At 49.2% G+C, this 16,267-nt stretch overlaps 1 protein-coding gene across 3 annotated transcripts; it reads left to right on the top strand.

Annotated features, from left to right (window-relative positions):
* Positions 1-9: 9 nt before the first annotated feature.
* FAIM (Fas apoptotic inhibitory molecule) lies at positions 10-13,269 on the top strand. Of its 3 annotated transcripts, none has more exons than XM_032965448.2 (8): positions 10-603; positions 4,677-4,739; positions 5,983-6,118; positions 7,112-7,215; positions 7,676-7,800; positions 8,514-8,563; positions 10,799-10,870; positions 13,089-13,269. In XM_032965448.2, exons 2-8 carry the CDS (start codon positions 4,696-4,698, stop codon positions 13,128-13,130), a joined length of 573 nt encoding a protein of 190 aa, XP_032821339.1. In that variant the 5' UTR covers positions 10-603; positions 4,677-4,695; the 3' UTR covers positions 13,131-13,269. The 3 variants fall into 3 exon arrangements, with proteins under 3 accessions (XP_032821339.1, XP_032821338.1, XP_032821337.1); XM_032965447.2 differs by having other exon boundaries at positions 13,080-13,269; XM_032965446.2 differs by having other exon boundaries at positions 11-603; positions 10,799-13,269.
* The last annotated feature ends 2,998 nt before the right edge of the window (positions 13,270-16,267 follow it).

Raw genomic sequence — 16,267 nt, 5'->3', positions numbered from 1 at the left:
GCCCCCCCCACTCCGCGGATCCCTCGATCCTGATACAGAAGCACACAGCCAGAGGCAGCCGCCCCCTTAGCCTTTGCTCAATTCACGAAGCGAGCAAATATATATTGGGTTAAATCCCCCGTATCGTAAGCCTTTATATTAAGTGCTGCGTGTTGCTGACTGCTTGCCGTGGTTTTTTTTTGCGGGTGGGGGGGGTGGTGAGGGGCCTGTGCTCATCAACTTGTGTTTTAATATCCGGCATAAGTACACGTTTAGAATTACGTGAAAGCAAGAGCTTACAGCCTACGCCCCGACCTGACGTTTCAGAGCAGGACCTGGGGTCCGGGGACCGCTGGACAAGGGTTCGGGGACCTTTACCCTGACCAGAACCTAGCGCAGGACCCGAGAGCCGGAGCCGAGGTTTGAGACCGTAGCCTGGGACCGAGAGCCGGAGCCGAGCGAGGGGCAAGACGGGTCATCTGGACAAGAGCAGGACGCGGGAGCGGGGAGAGGTCACGACTCGTAACTCGTCCTTGGAACAGAACCAGGAGCTGAAATCCAGACGGGGGACCGGACCCAGGGACTGAGACCCCGAAGGTTCTTCCGTCCCGGCGCGCATCCCAGGTGTGCACGCACGCCCAGAGACTCCGCCACTCATCCGGCGATCTGGAGAGCCAGGGAACCCCCTAACCCTCATCATAGCACTCGCAGGGACCCCCCCCCCCACCCCCCTCCGGGACCCCCGCAACCCCTGATCCCGGTGACTCTAACCCCGAACCTAGAGACCCCCCCCCCCCCCCGAGGAGTAGAGATTCGTATCGTCTTCCTAACTCATTAACCCAAACATCATTTAACAGACATCCCTTTACCCACACCCAGGTACCCTTAAATCCCTCACTCGAAGACCCCCTAAATGCAGGTTAACCCAACCTTACTTCAGGGACCTCCTTTCCCTAATCCAGAAATCCCAAACCAGAGGCCCCCTCACCTAGAGAACCCCCTAACCATATCCTTGAGACCCCCATAACCCTAAGCCAGGGACCCCCTAATCACAACCCATATACAGTACCCCTGTCCCTGAGAGCACACGCTGTTTGCTCGAGTCAGTGAGCAGGGTCAAGCGATAATATTTTTACTTGGAGGAATCCGATGTCCTATGAAGCTCTTTTTCACAGACGTCCAGTCAGTTTTCATAGTTTTCACACTGGACCCACATCGTACGTAAATAGGGTTAGCGCTGTGCCCTAAATATCTGGTATGCAGTTATATAAGCCTGATGCAGTACCGACAATTAGGTTAATAGAAGCACATGAGCAACGCTTTATGCACACAGTTGTGTGTGTTAGCTTCCAAGGTTCCTTGTGCATATACACACACAGTGTCCTTGAGTGTTGCTCCACTCTAAAAATGCACCAGTGGGCAGTAGTGGGCAGCCTGTACAACCACGTCTAGCCCCCGTGTGCCACAGGATCATAACCCTTGATCTGCGCAGTGTTTCCCCGGTGTCAGTGATATACAAGCGAGCCTTCCGTCCTCACTCTGTGGTTGTTAATCCGGGCAAATGCCTTCCTATATAATGACAAAATAAATGAGCAGGACAAATCCGCTTACTTCCCATATCTGGCCCTCCACATTAAATCTAAACATTGTTTTTCACATGCCATTGGCCACGCGGCCTTCTTGGAGTGATTTTTGTTCAACGCAAGCAAACTCTGGGCTGGTTTTTACTTGCAGTGTTTCATCAGCAGAGTACGGCTTAACACGTAGGCTTTCGCGACTAATATTATTCGTAATCAAATGTTTTTTTTGGGTGAGATTGCCTAAGTATAAATGTGTCCTAACCCTCCACCACCCCCGACACAGCCAGTAAGGTTTGTCACGTAAACAACGCGCCAATTAGTTTACTACTTCAGCCCACCGGTGTGTAAATGTTGTGGATTTACTCTCCAACACACCGGTGGGCTGAAGTAGTAACTCATTGTCGCGTTGTTTACGTGACAAACATTTGTCTGTGCCGGGTAGTGGAGGGTTAAGACTCATTTATACGTACACGATCTAACCCAAAACCCGTTATTATGAAGACTAAGGCTTGCTTCAACAAATGCTAGTGAATTTCCGGATGTTATTGGCAAGGACCCCTGTCTGTTTGACATGAGAAGCCATGACAGATGGATCAAAGAACGCCACTACCTATGTTTACAATTAAATGCCGTACCGAGAAACATTTACACATTGAATTGGGCGGGGGGGGGCACTATTTGTGAATCGTGTTCGCTCTCATGAAAACTCATAGCTGCACAGACATCCGATTAGCACGGTTGGCCACGTACGGTGCGAAAAAAACTCAACACACACACGGATAATTATAGGACGAGGTTACCACCACTCCCAAGCGACTCCTCTTATCCACGTAAAGTTGTGGATAATAGGACAAATTTAATGCCTCCCCCAGAGGCCACGCCTGAGTGATTTCGTAATTACAGTTAACAAGAATGTACTGCCCTTTGTCAATCCACTGCTACTAAAGGCCTCCATATGCAGTGCCACCATTGAGGATACTTGACCAAAACTCACCACAATAATCAGTGCAGGCGAATGCTGGGTGACTTATCCGTGAATAATTTGCCACCACCACTTGCATGTGATTTAGGGTAAAGGCAAATACTGTCAGAGTGTTAATTATTTTTCACCAGTGCTGGGTTACCGCTTCCGATCCACAAATTCGTATCGAAGGAAAAAATCTCTCTGTGATAATAGGATTTTGTCACATTAATTGGAGTCGAGGCTAATGGACGTCTTGGGTAATAGGACCACAGATGAGAGAAGCTTCATACAATTGGATTATCTGTTATGCACATTGAATACTCTCCGAAAAAATATTCAACCAAACTTAAGAGTCACGCATTTTATTTTTATCCAAAGGAAACTTGTTTCATTTAAATTAATGCTCGTAAAAAAAAATAGTTATTTGCATGAGTTGGCGAATTAAAGGCATCCTCATGTGTCACGTATTTCATGACTTTTGCACAGCGGCATAATAATGTATGCGATTTTCGCCTGCTACGCTTTGCCATTTTCTGTTGTTGGTTGCCCTCGTCATAAACGCATTGGATAAACACTTGCAATAAAACGCAACGTAGCCAGTAATGCGAGCTTACGCAACCGTCAGCAGGCATCCTCACCACTGCGATGTTTAATTTGGGCGAAGTGGCCGCCCCGGGTTACGACTCGTGTGTTACAGGCCTCTCCGGTAGTATGCTCGGGATCTCATTATTCACCTCACCTGTGATTCCATAAATTGTCATGATATTGGGTCACGATTCAATTCAAGAGTGAATTATTATTGTTGACTCCTGACTACGTTGCCTGTACTGTCTGTCTCGGTTGTGCTGTCACATTTTGTATTGTCTTGATTTTTGGTGCTTTCTCATACCATTGTCTGCTGTCTCATCTGTACCGGCACCCTTGCTTGACTACTTTTTTTTTGGGCCAATGTTAGCAAACCTATTTATATGCTCGGTTGATTATTATACGATTTTAGTCATGGTAAAAAAATACCTACCAATAATAATGCCAACGTTCTACCAGCCTGCAATGATCAACGTGGTGGAAGTATGGTCCTACAACCCCATGCCCAGCCTTTATCCAGCAGTGGATTTACAAAAGGACTGTAAATTACTATTTTAATATAGTAATAGGTTTTACCCTTTTAACTGGCACAAAAACTGACACCTTTATTCAAGACATCATGTTTGCAATAACCACAACACAAGCAGTCAAAATGCAAACAAAGAGACAACTCTGATAATAATATGCACTGTCCTTGAATTTGATTGTTCCACACCCGAGACAGCTTTTCTTAGAGCCTAGTCTCCACTGGTGTTTAATTTTGTGAGTGCTTTGTGCTTGGAAACATGGCGGCTCACTTGTGGAGGAATGTTCTCGGAAAATCCACATTAGAAATAGCAGAGAATTAATGGAGTATGGGTGCAGTGAATGGGTAACTGGTTGGGTGATAAGTGAGGCATAGAGTGGATAGAGCATGGGTGGAGCAGATGGAGGTGTAGGGTAATGGGCAAAGCTGAAAATCTCACTGAATATTTTCCAAGTCGCTGGTAGACGTGCCATCAGGCATCCACACACCAGCTCATCCCTCCGCTCCATCTCTACATCGGACGTACTCTCAGGTCTGTTCCATCTCCTTGGCTGCTGCTCCAACATTATTCTCCAATATGTTCATTGTCCCTTCCGGCGACATGGCTTGCTCAATCCCACTTCTCTTAACAGTAAAAATTACGTCTTTAACTTCAGGACATATGCAGAGAACATAGACAGGTCAAAGAAAATGTTAAAGACTTGATCGTAGCCACGGTAAGTAAGTCTGAACATTTGTTACCGCACACTGTTTTGAGTCTAGTCCACCACCCATTCACCACACTGATCTTTGGGCCACCACTGTTGCAAAACTGGCTCAGACTCAAGGATAGATCCCAAACATGCCGGCAACTGGTTTCAGATCCACAGGCCGAAGACCTCAAAACTTTGCTGGCCGTATCGCACAACCCTGGAGGATGTGGTATGCAGGGTGCATAAATATCTTCCATGTCTTTGACCGCGCTGAAATATGCCCGGGAGATGGACGATGGGTGCTTGTTGATGGGTTCAGGGTAACCCTGAATCTGCTTCTCTCTGTCCAGGTTGGAGCTACGAGGGGCAATGGCGTCGCGCGATGAAATCACCATCACCCAGGAGGATATGCGGTGCGTGAGCAGACATCGTCATCAGCATACAATGATCAACGCCATCATCAACATCACTATGTCAGCATCATCATCAGCTATGATCAATCTACTTTGGCTGAAGGCATCGCCATCACTTACCATCTCGCAATTGAACAATTCCTCTTGATTGCTCCACCTCCGTAGTTTGACGTCCACTTCGCGCGTGCATCCCCCGTTGGCTGCCACTCCATCATCGTTAGTCTCGACCGTTGGCCATCATCCTGTCCAGCAGTGCCCTGCCCAAACCTGCTTAACTTCTCGTGACAAAGTGACGTCTCTAACTTGAAGGCCTTCCCGAGCTGTCGCCTTCTCCCACAGTCCTGCGATGTAACGATCCATCAGGCACCTGCATACGTGGTCATCTCATTGCTCCGTCTCTACATCAGACGTCCTCTCAGGCGTACTCCCTCTCCTTGGCTACCGCTCAGAAATTATTCTCAAATATGTCATTGTCCCTTCCAGCAACATGGCTTGCTCGATCTCACTTCTCTTACTCTCCGGTTCTTTCGGTAAAGTCAAGTAGGTATAAAATAAAATAAATCACGACGTTTCTATTGCAACACAAGCAATCATCATCATTGATGATGATCATTGATGATGATGATGATTGCTTGTGTTGCAACCGAAACGTCGTGATTTATTTTATTTTATACCTACGTGACTTTACCGAAAGAACCAGAGAGTATGCATTCCTGCAGTCACGAAAGCTTCAAATCTAGATTCTCACTTTTCTTAACAGCCAAAATGACATATTTAACTTGAGGACATTCGCAGAGAACATAGACAGGTCAAAGGAAACGTGAAATACATCATCAACATAATATAAACAGCAATTACATCCTCTTGTCATTAACATAATCAAAATACAAATATCATCACTTTATTAAATTATCATCATATTATTACCATCAAATCGGCAAAATTTATTTTTTTAAGGAATAAATTCCAATATATAGTCACAACTTCAAATTGCACTAAGTCTCTTGACATGCAGCAAAACATAATTGGAGTAACAGCAAAAAAAGATCAATAATTTAAAATAAACAATAACGATTAAATTCATGGCTTAAAGTCTCGCTATTGATGAACGTGTAGACTTTTTTCTTCATTGTGCTTGTGCACCACTGCCAACACAGCAGCAGCATCACCAAATACTTTGCTTAGTCCTGTATTGAACCGCGACCGTCAGCCGCTAATCTGTGTGGTTGTGGCCACTGGGCAGGGCGCGCTACGCTCACGCGGACCGCATGGCAGACCTGGTCGCGATGTGGGAGGTCGCGCTGAGCGACGGAGTGCACAAAATCGAGTTTGAGCACGGCACCACGTCGGGCAAGCGCGTCGTGTACGTCGACGGCAAGGTGCGGTCCGCACGCCCTACCCACGCAGACAAAGATCCCCCCTGTAGCCTTAACAGACTGCTGGGGCAAGTACTGTAATTGAGTACCTACGAAGGCCGGCGCAGCACACATAGATAGACAGTGCCACACCTTGCTGAACTTTTGTCTCCCCAGTGCTGATGTTTACATACCACACCAGGTATCCATTTAAGGCCTAGTTTACTTAGGGGATGCCAAAAACAGGTACGGATATCGCTTATCGCTGATGTTAGCCGTGGCCGGGAAGCGAACCCGGCTCGCTGGGTTATTTCCGCTGATGTGCTAACCACTACGCCACCGCTCCCACACGCATGCACACCTGCTCACATGCCCAAACATCTACATGTGTCCCTGCACACCCCAATGCACACACCCACCCACACCTATCTCATGCCCATTTAGTAAAGTAAAATTAACATTCTATTCATTGTCAATCCAACAATAATGATTTGTTTTTAATGTAGCGCCCTTTGCATGCAATAAGCAATTCACATCGCATGTCAAATATTTTAAATGAACACCCCCAGTCGCAGCTGTCCCTGTGGACATGAGGTGACTTAGCACCTGGCCGGCAATCGGATGTTAATTAGTCTGCCAGAAGGGTTTGATGATTGCTACTCTATGCGTTATTCCAAGTGAGTAATTCATGAATAATATTTGGAAAATTTGGGCCATGACACCGGCACACAATGGCCTGCTCGTTTCAAATGACATCAGGGGATCTCTGATAGACGAAGGGGTCTCTACACCATGTCGGTCATGTTGTTTGTTTGTTTGTTTTTTTACCATACTTCACCAAACTGGTCAGTGCAGATTGGTGAAGGGGCTCGAGGGCACGACCGGTTCTGATATTACTTGCCACTTGATGTTACTCACCATGACCGGGATTTGAACTCGGGGCTTCGGGTTCATCACGCAGCATGCTAACCACTGTACCACCGCTCCCATGCCCCTTTACGCTGGCCATTTACTTAGGAGCTCATCCGCCGGGACTGGATGTTCAAGCTGGTTGGCAAGGAGACCTTCACAGTTGGCGCCACCGAGACCAAAGCCACCATCAACATTGACGCCGTGAGTGGGTGAGTGATCGATGATGCTGCTGCTGCCTTCCCATGACCCCAGCCCCCACCCGCTCCCCACCCGCCGCATCCTGGCATGAGGGTTGGAGAGTTGAGGAAAAAGGGCCTTTCCCATGACACCTGGCAGAAAGCCATCGACACTTCACGTGACGGCATCAATGTGCAGCTAGCCGTGGCACAATCGATACGGTGACGTCACCTTCACTTCGTGGCGTATGGCGGCTGTTGTTGTTGGGGAGGGGTGGAGGAGAGGGGGGGCGAGAAGTGTTCGGTCTTTTCTTCTTTCGTGTCCCAAGGGAAATGATACCTAAATCCATCTGTGCTGCCACTTGAGCAGTGACTGTCCCTGTGCACTCTGGTCCTTCGTGGGGTTTTCAACTCGGCGTGTGGAGTTGTGATGAGGAGCACCTTGAGCGCCTGACGTGGCCCGTGCATGCCCATGTGTCCGGCTGGGTCGCAGGTTTGCGTACGAGTACACGCTTGAGATCAACGGCAAGAGCCTCAAGAAGTTCATCGAGAACCGGTCCAAGACCAGCAAGACGTGGGTGCTGCAGCTGGATGGGGTGGACATCCGCGTGGTGCTCGGTGAGGCCCCACGGATGGACTTGAATGTGGGCAGGGAGTCGAAAACTTGGCAGGATAGATGGATGGGGACAGCAGAGGAGAATGAGCGACCCCCTACTGAGTGATGGTTGACTGGCGGCTTTGACAGGAACCCTTGTCTTCTGGAGCGGAGATAACGAGGAGGAGAGCAGAGTGAGATGAGAGGGGAGAGGTAGGCAAGCATTAGTCATTGGAGGATCTTTAAAACAGGGCAATCTTGAAGTTGATCCAGAATTGTATTGAGAGTCATTTTGGCTGGTCAGAGTATCAGGATAATGTAACTATCTTTATCGGTGCAGGTGATGACTGTAGCCACTACTACAGACTTTGTATGTTCATGTTTGCGTGTGTTACTGCGTGCTTGTTTTTGGAGGAGCGGTAGTGGAGCAGTTAGCATGCTGCTCTACAAACCCCAGAGACCAAAGTTGAATTCCCGCTCACGGCCATCAACATCAGTGACAATTACCTGAACCGGTCCTGAGGATCCCCTAAGTCGACTCAGCCTCAAATAAGTACCTGGTGCAGTGTATAAACATCACTACTGGGTAGACAAAGGCGGCCCGGCGTGGTGCTGGCCACCCACCCCCTCGTGTGCCATGCCGACCATCATAGGTGCTGCTCGCTAACAGCACTTCCCCCCACATTTGGTTGAGGCTATATGGCTTATCTTTGTCGTTGTGTACCCCATTCTACAGAGAAGGACACCATGGACATTTGGTGCAATGGAGACAAGATGGAGACTGCGGTGAGTGTTCCCGCTGCTTGCTCCGAGGAGCGGTACGTGCTGTTCAGCTGTGCTCTCCAGTGTCGGCAGTATGCAACGTTCCCGTATTCATCGCCACGGCTCTTCTATTGGGGCTGATAAAAGGGTATCTTTTTGGATGTGAAAACACAGCTTTCAATGGTGTTGTACAAAAGACGGCCTTCAATGGGGTTGTACAAAACAAACAACTGGAGTTGGTTACGTGCGGAAAGAATATTGTGGTGCGTTTCCTTGACAATCATAAATGTGCAAATGAGCACGTTGTAAGGTTGCCGATTGAAATGCTGAGAGCCAGCACTATTCGCCGGAAAGCACAAGGACATTGATTATTTTTATTTATAACCTACACTGTATAGATGGATGATGTGATTAGTTTATTTATTTACAAGGGAAACCTTGAAAGAGAGAGCCTTTAGACTCAATGAGCCTGTCCTTGCTATATGAATGACCTTATTTTCATTTTTCTCTTCAAGTGGCACAGTGTGTTCCATTGCATGGTGATGTGAACCCAGGGGCTTACGCATGATTCCCAGCAATGGTCAACATCTGTGGAGAGCGATATATGATTGTTTTCAACTTGTAAAGTGCTGCACGGTATTCGCTCGCTCTCGAAGACAGTGGCCGACGTAGAGGTGCCCCGCAGGAGCCGCTGACAAATGGGAAGGCGGCCGCCAGGCGGTGAGCCGGTGCCAATAATTGTCCAAGCTCTGTGATCCCCTATGAAATAAGATGTGTTCAGTCAGTTAATGAGTTTACATGTGAGAGGAAATCTGAGAAAACCCACGCATAGGAGGGGGAAACACTCTATCCCATACGGAAGGAACAGGTGGAGTCCACATTATTGCCCTACCTCCTGGATGCCCACGGGTAAGGAAGTTTCACAACATTTATATTATCTACCAATCCTCGCTGCCTCCCCAGTACTTGATTACAGGCGTGCACCACCGCCACTCGGTTATCTGAACCAACCCTGAGCTCCCTTCAACCCACACTGACCAGCGTGGTGAAGTATGGTAAAATAAGCGCTATGGCCAACACGGAGTGGGGTGGCCTTCATCCAGGAGTGGATTGACAAAGATCAGTTCATAATTACGGTTTAATGTGCCGCTTAATTTAATGATCTGTTCACCTTCGATCAGTTGGGATGGATCCACAAGTCTTCCTGTTCTGCCCACGCTGTGACCTGAAACCTAGCTTCTCCGTGCTAGCTTTAATTATGTGAATTTAAATGTGTCCTTGTAATGTAATTCAACCATGAAATCCTTAACGAGCCTCAACTCTCGTTGCGGAAAGCTGCTTGCATTGGAATGTTTTGTCATTTGCATTTTGCAGTCAGCCTTTTACACGACACCCATGCCGTACTTGTAACACCACACGACACACATGTACGATGGAACCTTTGTCAATCCGCTGCTGAATGAGGGCCTCCCCAACCCATGTAGACCATGGGGGGTTATTTAACCATACTTTACAGCCACTGGTCAGTGGTGAATGTGGGGAGGCAAAGGCGTGGAAGCAGAAAAGTAGTGTGCAACAGATATACTGCACTGCCCTCTGCTGCCCACCACTACCCTCTGCTGCCCACGACGTGGCCCCACACAATGACAACACCCGGTGTGGCTGCTAGGGGACCATGAGTGTGTGTTTATCGTGCGGCAGGAAACCAGAGTACCCAGGGGAAACTCGCTTATATGGTGGGGATAACACTCAAAGGTCCACACACACAGGGTCACAACACATTTGCTGTACCACCACCTCCTGGTCACCTCACAGCGCAGTGGGTTTTAGATGTTTTTTTGCGAACTACCAACCCCTCACGTTCAAAGCACTGGATATCACAGGCATGTGCCACCACCAAAGACAAAGATCCCCTGTATAGATTTACCAAACTGTTTGAGCAAGTGCTGTTGGCGAGCACCTCTGAAGGCCGGCACGCCACACGAGGGGGTAGTATGGCCAACGCCAGGTCCGGCCGCCTTTGTCACCCCAGTGCTGATGTTTTCGCATCGCACCAAGCACTCATTTAAGGCTAAGTCGACTTAGGGAAGGCCCAGGACCGATTCAGATCATTAATCATCACTTATGTTGATGGCCGTGAACGGGAATGGAACTCGGGTCGCCGGGTGCATAGCGCATCGCGCTAACCGCTGCACCGCCACCACCAGCGTTTTACCCACCCACGTGCCCCTTTCTCTGCTGCTGAACGAACGGTGGCAGGGCGAGTTTGTGGAGGAGGGCACCGAGACGCACTTCACGCTGCTGGACCGGCACGAGTGCTGCATCAAGGCGGTGAGCAGCGGGCGTCGGCGCGAGGGCATCGTGCACAGCCTCATCCTCAACGGGGTGGAAGTGCCCGAGGTGCTCGAGTGACGGCCGTGGCTGCATGGGCGCCGGTGGCACCGTCAGCACGGCCGGACAGACGGAGCGGCGGGGTGCGCACTCGCTGCGTGTGACCCACGATCATCAGAGATTTAAGATTATTATCATATTTGAATAGAGATGAGATTTGCTATTATTTTTCTGAGAGAATACATTGCTTAAATGAACAGGCTGTGGGTGCGGCGATCCCTGCCGACTCGTGGCCACCGGCAATTCTAGGACACGGTAAAACGGGGAGCCTCAAGTTGGGAGCCACTTCATAGTCCGGGGGTGCGTAAAACCCTACGAGTGGGATGAGACTTTAAGAGCAGACCTTGAGGGTCTCGGGTGTGGACTGTGCGACTGCTGTGGAATCTGGCAGAAGGTGATGGGCGAGGTGCGGTGACATCAACAGCACTGGACGTGATGACCACCTCTTCAACCTCGACTTCAGTGCCACCCGATCACTCAATTCCCATCCACTCGCTGCCACTCCATTTCAGGGGGCATATGGGAGGCAATGCTATTAGGAAGACATGCCCACCCCCCGCCCTCCTCCCCACAGAATCACCACTACCGGCGACATCAGCACACACCGTCATTGGGATTGCGATGAAAAAAATACGTTTGCGTGTGACCCCCGCAGGTTAAAATGTGACCAACACTTCGGTTCACAGCTCAAGATCCCATCCATTAGCATCTCAAGCGCAGCTGCCGCGAACCTACACCACGATCCTTATTCTCCCACGCAATTGTATCTGTGGTTCCTGGTTCTAATATCTGTGTCGTCTGTGTGTGTCAAGATTTAGCAAAAGTGTCCGCATTGTTTCAAGATTTCCTCTGCGCCTGCTATGAAACACAGTTCTGTAGATGGATGTTGCTGGGAATGGGTGAGGCCCGGCGGATAATTCATTGAGCAGTAATCGCCACATCCCACGAATGTGAAATATGAGCTGCCTGCTTGAAGCGTCACGTACGGCCGCTGCTCATACAGAGAGTGCCCAACGGCCGCAACGCACAAGGGGGCTCTGATGCTCCGATAACCGTGGGTGTGCTGCAAACGCTAGTGGCAGGATGGCATAAACTACCTTGGGTGAAATTCGCTTCGTTTGTCATTGAATTCGGGTGTAAGTTAAGCGGGTGAAAAAACGTAAATTGTGTTTTATGCATCTTACCAGAGAAATGAAAAGCAGCCAAAAACTGGAAAGGCCATACACTGCAATAGAGAGGAGGGGCATGCAGTTTGGGATACAGAACACTCACCAACCAAATGATAGCCCTACCCTTAACTAACCAGCCACTAGTACTAGCGCTCCCTCTGACTAAACCCTAACCACACTCGCCAACCAAACACTACCTCTACCAAGAAACCACTTGTACGACAAGCCCTTCCACTGATCCTAACACCACTAACCAACTATTTAACCAGCCAGTCTTACCATCCCCTCCCTCTAACTAAACCATAACGACTACTCGCCAACCAACCACTACCACTAAACAACCAGCCACTCGTGCTAGTTATTTATTGATCCTAATACGAGCCAAATATTCAAGCAACCAATAGTATTCACCCTCCCTCTAAACCCTCACCATACCGACTAAACACTTCCCCGAACCAACTAAGCAACCAGCCGCTAGTACTAGCCCTACCTCTCGCTAAACCATAACACTAGCCAACCAATCACTACCCTCAAACCTAAACAAGTAGCTACAAGCCACTAATATTACTCCCACTGACCTTAACCGTGCTACCTATGGCTCTTTGTCAAAGCCCCTTTTCCATGGTTGGGTCACTTTTCAGTGGTGGTGTTCACTGTACCCATGACCCTGGCAGCGAGGAGGCATGGACGATTGGCCCTCACGAACCCGAGGTAATTCAGTGCAAGGCACCCGTGGCAATCGCTTCCTTGCTCCACACGTAGTCAATTACGATCTTGGCCAAAAAAAAGCTGTTGACCTTGCAAGTCTCTGGCTCATGTTAAGCGTTTGTCTCAGATATTGCGTTCCTTTCGTGGTTCTTACGTGGTGTTTTGTGTATGATTCTAGGTTGATGTGAATGCGTGTCCATAATCTTCCTGTTGGCGACATCGCTCGTGCTGATCTGAGTGCTGAATGCAAATTGCGGATTTACGAATCGCAGCGTGGTCAGATGTGCAGGTCGATTCCGATCTCCGAGTTGCTTCAACAGTAAAGTGACGCCGGCTGCTGTCCACGAGCGGCGACCGCGTGCCCACGCGGATCGGGGTTCTCTTCTCGTGTGCAGCTCACGCCCCGAGGGTTCGGTGAGAGTGGAAGACACAATAAACCGCCTGGGCGCATGCTCGTCACAACCTGGCGTGACTGCGTGATCATTCAGGATTCGTTCGGGTGGAGAGACGATGAAGGCTTTGAGAGATGGTTTGAGGATGCCTTCATCCAGCGGTAGATTGATCGTGGACGATGATGAGCCTGGTTGGTGCTTTGATAGGAAACTGGCTTGGAATTCCAGGTGGCTAGGAGATGGTAGCACAGCATTTGATCCATCTGTGTGGAATTTGAGTGTGAATCGCTCTTATCTGTGGCTTTTCTGCGGTTACTTTGATTTCCTTCCTGGCCACAGCTAACATCAGCAGCAAGTGATATCAGAACTGGTCCTGGGCTGTGCATCATCCCCTTCAACCTGCACTGACCAGCCTGGTGACGTATACTCAAAAGACTCCCAGCATCGGCAACCCTTCATGCAGTAGTGGGCTGGCTGTAAATTATATTTTGACTCCGCATGAATGAGAAAACCCAGATTCAAGTGTCTATGGTTAAACATGCAACAATAGCACTAGCCAAGTCACTGCGTGCTATAATCTATGAACGTATCATCTCCATCCTGCTTGTCATCTCCACTAAGATCTTCGGATCCCCCTTGCTTGATCCAGTGTAGCCAGTTTCCAGCTCTTGCCTATGGCACGTATTACATGTGTGCATAAATCCATCTGTTAGCTCCACTCATCCTCACCTCCCGTTACATTGACTCATCACCCTCACTCAGCATCATCATCACCCCTTGAAAGACGACTTTGACCAGCATGGAAGAGTAGGCCAAATATCCACTCTAGGAGCTCTCTAGAGCAACCTCTTGTCAAGGCCCTTCTTTCAGCAGTGGCGTGAGCAAGAAATTGCAGGGGTGAACCTTTAACTTTTAGTCTAAGTGAGCATCCGAGCAGGTGGCTCAACGGCTCGAAATCAGAAGGTTGGCAGTTCAAAATCCTGGTTGCATAAACCCATCATCCCACGTGGGGCCGATAAAATGAGTACCACTTTGTGGGGGAGTCAACGGTGGATGTCCAATGGAGAGAATCGCGGAGAGGCTGCCCGAGTCATGGCAATGTGTCATTTCCACCACTGACTCAGCAGGTTGCAATTGTGAGTGTTTCTGCCGGGCACGCACACACACGCGCGCACCGAGCGGCAACAGCGTCCCTTCTCTCGGCGTGCGATGATCGTGGCGTGCAGAAAGAGATGCGTTATCGGCTATTGATTCTGGCCGCTCTCCCTGCTCCGCGTTTCCTTTCGGGTTACGGGAACATCCATTACTGGCACTCGTGACCCGTCCCAGGGCGGCTCGGAGAGCGAATGAATGAGCCGATTAATCAATGCGCTAATGAATGAAGTGAGCGAGTGAATGAATGAGCGAAGAGGCTTGTGAGTCAGAGGCCCCGTGCTCTCGGCTCTTTGGGAGATCAGGTGAGAGTGGAGACGATGGCGACGAGGAGGATATTTTATTGGTGATGTGCGTGTGATGTATGAGTAATGGACACCACGGGTGATGATTTAAACATTAATACGATGTGCATATTAACATAATGCTGCTTGGATAATTGATGTTCTACCGGTGATGACATACGGAAGATGATGTGTGCATGATTATGTGAAAGTGTAGATTCCGGTGATTTGATGATGCAATGTATAGGTAATGTGATGGTGGTGATAACGTTGAAGTGATATTTTGTGAATGTACAAATGATGATGAATGAGTGGTCATCATGATGCATGGATAGAGATATATGGACGGCGAAGATGGTGATGTGAAAATTATAACAGAGATTGATGATGATGATGATCAGTGGTATATAAAAGATCACGATTACCACCGCCATCATCATCTGCTTCAAGGCGTATGGATACAAACATAATGATGATGACAGTGATCGACTGACGATGTACACCTGAAGATGTGCGGACAAAAGTACGTGGTGGATGATGCGGTACAAACGATGACGACGATGATGACGATGGCTGCTACCGCCGGGGCGTTGAGATGCCCCGTGGCTGCTTCGTGACAATGATCCGGCAATTGGAGCCCTCGGCATTGATTACAACAGGAAGCTTTCACATGTTCCATCCGAGATGCGACCATCGCTCCTCCAACAACACCACCCCGCAAGACGGGGGGGAGGTAGGGGAAGGGGGGTGTGTGGCGGAGTGGTGGGAGAGGGGTCACGCAGAGGGTGGGAGAAGGACCACGCGGTCTGGGGAGGGTTGAAATGTGCATGGGGATCGAGAGGGGTCTGGGGGATACGAGGGGTCCGGCAAAGGCGTGTGGGAGACAGATTTGAGTGTGGGGTTGAGTTGTTTTGTTGGTCGGGGATTTATTGGCAGGGCGTGGGGGGGGGTATGGATGTTAATGATGATGTCACTGATGATGATGAGTGCATGGATATGTATTATAATGGAAAGATAATGTGATGATGAATGGATTAATTGTGATAGCATAGATAATGCGATGATGTACATATAACGATGTGTAGATAATGCGATGATGAATGGATCATGTCGAGACAGCGACGATGACGATGTCTGGTTGCCTGGTAGGGTGTGAGGCTTATGTTGATAGTTGGGTGATCTGCTCGTGTTAGCTAGCTCGCCGTGTGTGTGACGGAGTAATGTGGTGTACGAAGTGTGCTCAAACGCAACGTGTTTACTGAGCCGGGAGGTGCCGCCTCGCTGCTGCACGTGGCTGCCTGTCGTCATCAGCACTGTGGAGGCATGCACCGAGGGTTTGTGGATCACGGACAGATGTTGTGAAACTCCCTTCACGTGGGCGTCGAGGTGCCATGCCCTGTTGCCATCTGCACGGGGATCGAGTGCTGCCCCCTTGACGCGTGTGGGTTTCCTCCCACTTGTGTAATAAACAGCTCGTCATTAAATGGATGAAAACATCTTAAACGTTGCAGCGCCATCCTGACGAGGCTCTCCTTGATAGAGAAGTAAATCTCGCAATTTGGAACGCACTCACGTCTGCACATGGAGGCGCAAGGAAACCAGAGACGAGCGGCCCAGAGGCAGCCAGAGCCG

Source organism: Petromyzon marinus, chromosome 34 (genome assembly GCF_048934315.1).
Source record: "Petromyzon marinus isolate PM22_M1 ecotype Great Lakes invasive population chromosome 34, UKy_Petmar_22M1.pri1.0, whole genome shotgun sequence".
In the NCBI taxonomy this organism is placed as follows: Eukaryota; Metazoa; Chordata; class Hyperoartia; order Petromyzontiformes; family Petromyzontidae; genus Petromyzon; species Petromyzon marinus.
This window is presented reverse-complemented; position numbering and strand designations above follow the sequence as displayed.